This window comes from Oryzias melastigma, linkage group LG13, assembly GCF_002922805.2.
Source record: "Oryzias melastigma strain HK-1 linkage group LG13, ASM292280v2, whole genome shotgun sequence".
In the NCBI taxonomy this organism is placed as follows: Eukaryota; Metazoa; Chordata; class Actinopteri; order Beloniformes; family Adrianichthyidae; genus Oryzias; species Oryzias melastigma.
The window spans coordinates 4626502-4634773 of NC_050524.1; the positions used below are offsets into that span (position 1 = coordinate 4626502).

Consider the following 8272-nt stretch of genomic DNA (forward strand, 5'->3'; position numbering starts at 1 on the left):
ATGGTTTTAGGATGTTACTCCCCCATGAGTCAGAAATGAGAATCTCTACATTTCAGTGGATCTTCTGCTGTTCTGGAGCCAGGTCCCATGGACAGCAGTGTCAGAACAGCCTCAGACCCATTGAGATGAATGGAGAACTGCTCCAAAAGGCTGTTCTCAGTTGGGCAGAACATTCTGACTGATGGGTTGTTGTGGGTTCAGGACTCACACAAAGACCATCTGAGGGATTCTTTACAAATGTGTTTACAGATCAGAGAGAGAAGACTGGAACCACATTGTTCTGTTGGATCAAAGAGACTGTTCTAACCTGGAGAAAGACATTGAAAGAACCATCAATGTTTTTACCTGAACAGGTGATCTCAATAAAAACACGGTTGTATGCGATGTATTTCTGACACTCCATTAAATTAGATCCATCACAGCTATCATCCAGTCCCCAGACATCCTCTCTAGAGTCTTGTCGTCTTTCTCTGACTGTGATTGGTGAACCACAGTCCATCAGTTCACATACAGACTCTGCAAACTCCATGTTAATATTGTAGCCATGAACAGATCTCCATTCTCCTTTGTACTTCATCTTCAGTGTTCCAGCACAACGATGGTCTCCACCAACCAACCGAATGTTTCCAGAATCTGAGGATCAAAACCAGACGTTGTTTGTTAAATATATCAAACATTTTACAAATAAGAAGATGAGTCGGCATCATTTACTGAGGTGCTACTATAAAAAGCGTTCTTTGACCTGAGCAGGTGAGTCCAGCAGCTTTTCCAGAATATTTTTGAACAGAGCTTCTACATTTCAGGAGAGCAGACTCATGACCTTCACAGAGGAACTCTCTGCTCCACTCTGGAGCCTCTGTTTCTCCATAGAGCGCCCCCTGGAGGCCTGATGGAGGCCCACATCCCAGCTCCCTACAGACCACCTCTGCATCCTGCTGGTCAAAGTCATCTTCATTCACTGAGGACCACGAGCCGTTCAGCATCACCTCCAGCCTGCCTGAGCACAGATGGTTCACCAGCCTGATGGAGTCTGTGGATCCAGAGGAGAAGATCTGACACCCTCGCTGCACTGCCATCACAGACACAACGTTTCTGTTTCTGTCATTAAACCAACATTTCACATTTAGATTCTGTGTTTGAAGGAAATGAACCTTCTTGAATGAAACCCGTTTAGCGAGTGTTTCTTCTAACGAGGGCTCAGCAAAAACTGTTTTTCTGTTCGTTGTGGTTTAACAGGAGCATTTCCATGTCAGGCAGAAGAAGATGAAGAACAAATATTCATTCCCTTAAGAATGCAGCCCGACTGCTGTGGAGCTTTAGCTACATTTAGAGGGTTTTTTGTTCTGTTTTTTAAACGTGTTTGTTTCCAAAACTGTTTATTTTATTATAGTATAAAAAAACATTTGTCATATTTTTATCATCACTTATTTTCCTGCAGTCTTTGCAAAAAAGTAAATGTACATATTTAAAAACTATTTATGTTTTATATTAAAATGTGATCAACTGCTTTGCTTTGATTTTATATAAATAAAATAATAAATTATAATAATAACTTATATTTATATGCCGCCTTTCCTGGCACTCAAGGTCACATCACAGTGCATGAATAAAAGCATAAAAACACAACAATTAAACAACAAATAAAAAAAAGATGTTTTTCATTGGGTGGAATTTAATGATTTAGATTTAATGATACTGACCTGAACAGTTGATCTCTACATTAAACTCAAAACGAGAAGACGTTTCAATTCTCCTCATAGACACCACAGATCCACAGTTGAGTGATTTACACACATCATCCACACGCTGCAAAGTCCAGCTCAGATTATCATAGTCTTCAAACTCTTCTTTCCATTCTTCCAGAACCTTCCTCTCCAGTCTGCCAGTGCAGCGGCTGGCTCCTCCCACCAGCCTGAATTCCTCTGAACCTGCTGGTCACAGACACGAGGACAGCGACTTCAGTGGCTTCAACACAGCTGACAGTCTGTTTGTCAGGATTGTGGTTTTTACCTGAATGGAGTTCAGCACAGAGTCCTGAGGAGAAACCAGAAACATGGAGAAGCATCAAGACTCTGACTACATCAACTGTGTTCATCAAGGTCTTTGAAACTCAAATCTTTCATTCAATTGGAGCAAAACGGAGGAAAAAGAATTGATATTCTGAGGTTGTGAGATCAAATATTTCACACATTCATCCACAAATCCTTTAGAAACTCAGATGAATTTCCTGTTTTCATGTCTTCACTGCAGCTGTTTCATCAATAAAGTTTGGATTGGTTCTCACTGGAGGCTTTTTTGAACATGAATGTTGATGTGAGCAGGAAAAACATGTGAATACCTTCTGATGTCAGATCACACATGCATTGATTGATAAAGAGCAGAACAGAGTCGTACCTGAACTGCAGAGAGTCACCAGCAGCATCAGTGTTGGATGATCCATGTCCTCTCAGTGTCTCTAAGTTCATGTCTGCTGTCTCTTTATCACATCAGCATCCCCGCCCCCCCAAACCTCTGCTCTCTCTCTTCATCTCTGACCAATCACAGCTCAGAACGGGTTTCTCAACACGGCTGATATTTAAAGATTTCTTACGTTTTTAGTTTGAAGCTTTAAAAAAGTTCATTAGATTTTTAAACCTTTTTGACTGTAATTAATGATTCAGGGTTTTGGTGTTTTTCCTCAAAAGAAATCAACTTTAAAACATTGGAGAACAGAAGATACTTATCAGACTGGGAGGAACAAAAGGACATGAAATGAATCTACATTAAAACAGTAAAAACGTGAAGATCTCTGGAATGAGCAGCAACCAAGTTCACTGAAGGGAACTTAGAACATGTTAAGAAGGAACCAGAAAACAATCAGGAACCAGTCAGAGAACACTTTAACGAACTTAAACATGAACAAACTGATGTTTATTACCACAAAAATGAAGACAATAATATAGATTGCCCCAAATAGTAAACATTGATCATGCCAGTAGCAGGTATTTCCTCAATTTACTGCAATGACAGCTTGGCAGCGACGTCTCCTGCTCATTTCTGTGTAAGTGGACCCAACAGCCATTGAAATGATGTTACCTCACAGGACACAATAACTGGGGTTTAATACAGAAATTTATTATTTTCAAAAATAACACTCAAAAATGGTCACAGACTTGCTGTCTGTAAGTAAAAAAAAATCTCTGAGGTTTTTTATTTTTTGACCACCGGTTGGTCTTCTGGCAAAAGATTTGAGCCAACAGAAATGTTGAATAAAGTAAAATACAAGGGGCTGCACGGTGGCGCAGTGGGTAGCGCTCTCGCCTCACAGCAAGAAGGCCCCGGTTTGACTCCCGGCTGGGACCTTTCTGTGTGGAGTTTGCATGTTCTCCCCGTGCATGCGTGGGTTTTCACCGGGGACTCCGGCTTCCTCCCACCGTCCAAAAACATGCTTCATAGGTTAATTGGTGACTCTAAATTGTCCCTAGGTGTGGATGTGAGAGTGGATGGGTGTGTGATTGAGGCCCTGCGACAGACTGGCGACCTGTCCTGGGTGTACCCCGCCTTCGCCCATCAGTAGCCGGGATAGGCTCCGGCACCCCCGCGACCCCGACAGGGACAAAGCGGTCAAGAAAATGGATGGATGGATGGACAAATACAGCAGTGGACTCTGACCACAGAGAATGAACACAAAAACCAGAATTACTAACAAGTCACTGGAAAAGTTCCAAATATATAATCAAACAAAACTCAAGGTTTTCAGCAGTTTTACAGTAAGGAATGCTGGAAATGGCGCCGTTTTCTTACATGCTACACAACCTCTCTGTGAAATCCATGTAAAAATAAATATTCGTGCAGAAATACCAACAAATAACTCCAACGTAGTAATATCAAAAGATGGGTTTTATAGGTTTTGAGTAAANGCTCTCTCTCTTCATCTCTGACCAATCACAGCTCAGAACGGGTTTCTCAACACGGCTGACTTTTGAAGAAGATTCCTTTCAATGTTTTTAGTTTTCGAGCTTTAAAAAAGTTCATCGGATTTTTAAACCTTTTTGACTGTTATTAATGATTCAGGGTTTTGGTGTTTTTCCTCCAAAGGAATTAACTTTAAAACATTGGAGAACAGAAGATACTTATCAGACTGGGAGGAAGAAAATGACATGAAATGAATCTACATTAAAACAGTAAAAAAGTAAAGATCTCTGGAATGAGCAGCAACCAAGTTCACTGAAGGGAACTTAGAACATGTGAAGAAGGAACCAGGAAACAATCAGGAACCAGTCAGAGAACACTTTAACAAACTTAAACATGAACAAACTGATGTTTATTACCACAAAAATGAAGACAATAATATAGATTGCCCCAAATAGTAAACATTGATCATACCAGTAGCAGGTATTTCCTCAATTTACTGCAATGACAGCTTGGCAGCGACGTCTCCTGCTCATTTCTGTGTAAGTGGACCCAACAGCCATTGAAATGATGTTACCTCACAGGACACAATAACTGGGGTTTAATACAGAAATTTATTATTTTCAAAAATAACACTCAAAAATGGTCACAGACTTGCTGTCTGTAAGTAAAACAAAATCTCTGAGTTGTTTTTTATTTTTTGACCACCGGTTGGTCTTCTGGCAAAAGATTTGAGCCAACAAAAATGTTGAATAAAGTAAAATACAAATACAGCAGTGGACTCTGACCACAGAGAATGAACACAAAAACCAGAATTACTAACAAGTCACTGGAAAAGTTACAAATATATAATCAAACAAAACTCAAGGTTTTCAGCAGTTTTACAGTAAGGAACGCTGGAAATGGCGCCGTTTTCTTACATGCTACACGACTGTCATGGTCTCCTCACTACCTCTCTGTGAAATCCATGTAAAAATAAATATTCGTGCAGAAATACCAACAAATAACTCCAACGCAGTAATATCAAAAGATGGGTTTTATAGGTTTTGAGTAAATTACCTTGAAACTTCATGGATATTTTGTCAAACATGCAGAGGAAACAACCGATGAGCAGACAGCTAAACAGGAAGACGAACAGGAAGACAACTGCTTTGTGTTTTTTCAAAGTAAAATGTCCAGCGATAACTTCCGCAACACTGCCCTCTACTGGGTAAACACAACAACATTTAAAGTAACGGTACATAAACAGTTACACTAATTACAAAATATCTAATAGTCATAGAAGGAAATTAATTTAAATACATTAGAACTGTAACGAGTAGATGTGTACATTTCAAGTATTTTAGAAACAAACCGAGGGAATTGGCTGGCCATTTACCTCTCTACTACAAGTGAATAGGACGGTAAACCACTTCTGCATTGTCCAGGTCACATTATCTTGTGTCCTCTGCAAACGTCCATGTCGGTGTCTTGGTGTCAGTGGACTCACCTGCAATGGCCGTCTGTCATTCAAGTCCAAGTGGTGAAGTCGGTTGTGAATATATTTGTCTGGAAACTCTAGTATTCTCACATCTGGTAAACAGGCCTGCAGCTGTGTGGTGTTTGCTAGACCATGTCTGAGGTCAGAGGTCCTTGGGTACTGGTCATGGTTGTGGTCTGTCAATGGCGGGTCTCCACTCCTGGGTCAAAACTCTGACAGTAGTTTTGTGTCTTGATACAAATCTAGCAGTGATCACACTTTTAGACTCACCAAGTTCACCGGCTACATCTGACGGTCTTCTACCAACCTGTAGCAACGTTGTGTGTTCATTGCTGTTTGAATGTGGAATGACTTACTGACTTAATCAGCTTTTTATTTTCACAAATTATTGAAATTGATGCTACTTTGAAAAAGTTTTTGGTTTTGGGCTGAATAATTGAAACACAATGAACACAGTGAGACTATTATGTGGAAAACACTGAATGAGGCGTCAATCACCTCAAAATGATCACCTCCCTCCCCCGTAAATCTGTGCAATAAAACAAACACTGTGTATATGAAATCCACTCAGTTTTTATTTAAGAAATATCTCTAACTTATTGTGAGTAATGAACATATTTTATGAAGATTCTAATTGGGTAATAAAGACACAAAGCCTAAAAGCCGAACATGAGGAAACCAGAACCAGGATCACAATTCTTATAAATAGACAGGTGAGAAAAAAGCCAAAGATAACCTAAAAACTCCACGGAAAAAAAACAGACAGTCCAGCAGGAAATTTTAGAGGAGGAAAAACTTCATAACCCCCTTAAAAAAACCGAACCTGTCCAATGTGAAGCCTTTTACACCCAACATAGGACAATAAATGTAGAGAAATACAAGACAAAATATTGTTATGCCAAGATGTTTAAAAATCGACAACAGATAAAAACAAAAACAAAAAANTTTTATTTAAGGAATCATATCTAACTTATTGTGAGTAAAGAACATAATTTATGAAGATTCTAATTGGGTAATAAAGACACAAAGCCTAAAAGCAGAACATGAGGAAACCAGAACCAGGATCACAATTCTTATAAAAAGAGTGGTGAGAAAAAAGCCAAAGATAACCTAAAAACTCCACGGAAAAAAACAGACAGTCCAGCAGGAAATTTTAGAGGAGGAAAAACTTCATAACCCCCTTAAAAAAAACTGAACCTGTCCAATGTGAAGCCTTTTACACCCAACATAGGACAATAAATGTAGAGAAATACAAGACAAAATATTGTTATGCCAAGATGTTTAAAAATCGACAACAGATAAAAACAAAAACAAAAAAACAGAGCCCAAACATTTTAGTCAAAGGTAATAAATCTCTTCTTTTTAGCACTACTCTGTAACAGTTTATCTGATCAAAACTTTTTTTAAAGCTTAGTACGTTTTCTAATGCGCATGCACCCAGATGTGAAGATGTTCTTTCCTTTAATGTGTCATTTTTTTATGTTCTATGTCGATATTAAGTAGAATAATAAAGGGAAAATACCAGGTAATTATAGTAGAAGTGTGTGCCTTCATTCAAAAGACTTTGGCCAAGAGAGAAACCGTAATTAAAATTGTGTTTAACTCTTAAATGTCAGAAGGATTCAGAACAACCACTGATGATATTAAGAAAGTCTTGGTTCCAAAGTGTGGGTGCACTGCCTCTAATCAGATCAACAGTTTCCTCTTTAACCGTTAATCTTTACATCAGTGTTTGTGTTAACTCTTTAACTTGGTCGATGGAGACATGCTTGTTTTTTTGGAGAGATGAAATAAATAAAAAAAATTTAAAGTATGATACATTGTAAATACTCTAATGAAAATTGTGTTTTTTATGTTTTTATTATGCTAGACATTAAAAAATACTATTTGGAAAAAAATGTATTTCTGATGTACAAAGTATGCTGGGGGGGTCACAATCTCCTCTAAAATAATCGATGGTCCCCCCAGACTAACATTAACCACTTTAGCTTAAATCTCCAGCTCAATAACGCAGCAGTGGGCTAATATTACATCATGAACCATTTTTGGTAAGTACTTTTTGTTTTACACATCACATGTCAAGCTTTTATAGTACAAGTGACTTTTGGACAACAATAAAAAACATGTTTTCCTGTAACAAGTTCAAATATGTTTTTATGTGTTCCTAATATTTAACCCTAGAGCACTATCGCTGGGTTATTTTCCTCTGAGCCAAAGCATTTATATGATTTTCAATATGTTGAATTTTCTGAGTATGTCTCTGGGTAAAGTCTCACATGTCCCAGGAATGGATGGACCAAAGGCCACGTCTCCAGTATTAATATTTTAAAGATGTTTTTGCTCTCAAATCCCTAATTTTTCAGTAAATTTTGAAAATGTTTTCAGGATCCTCCTATGTTTTTATTTAATATGTTGTTACATATATCACAGTTGAATATAAAAGAAAAAAAACTCCTCTAATTTAACATGTATTGTCACATTTTGCGGGTTTCAGACTTCATCAAATTAGTGTGAGAGAGCATCTTCTTCAAGAAGAGGCCGGTTTAAAAACCATAAACATCAGCTCTGGATGATAATTATCCTCCATGATTATGTTTTTTTAGCATATCAGGATTCTTTTGAGCCGCTTCTGAGTCAGCTGATACCATTTCTCCATGCAGGGGCATGAAGACGGGGGTTTGGTGGTCCTTATCTCCGCTCGCTTTTAGCGCCTCCTTCAAATGCAAAAGTTTTATACTTATATCTTGAGTTGTCGGAGTTTTTGTGACAAACCGGAAGAGTCACTTGATTGAAAAAAATAAGCAAAAACGTGAAACAGCGAATAAAAAAAACGCAAATAATAAGGGGAGAACTGCAATATTGCGATTAAAATGTAAGGAGTTATTTTGTTTCTCTCTTAAT

At 38.2% G+C, this 8272-nt stretch overlaps 1 protein-coding gene across 1 annotated transcript in view; it reads right to left on the reverse strand.

Annotated features, from left to right (window-relative positions):
* Positions 1-5108, reverse strand: part of LOC112149734 (scavenger receptor cysteine-rich type 1 protein M130) — a 7973-nt gene extending 2865 nt beyond the window's left edge. Inside the window, exons 1-5 of the mRNA XM_036214950.1 lie at positions 4951-5108; positions 2011-2034; positions 1701-1931; positions 743-1030; positions 346-633 (exon numbers count right to left, since the gene is read on the reverse strand). Of these exons, the coding sequence (XP_036070843.1) occupies positions 346-633; positions 743-1030; positions 1701-1931; positions 2011-2034; positions 4951-4981 (862 nt within the window). The 5' untranslated portion in view covers positions 4982-5108. The remainder of the gene's footprint in view (positions 1-345; positions 634-742; positions 1031-1700; positions 1932-2010; positions 2035-4950) is intronic.
* Positions 5109-8272: the final 3164 nt, after the last annotated feature.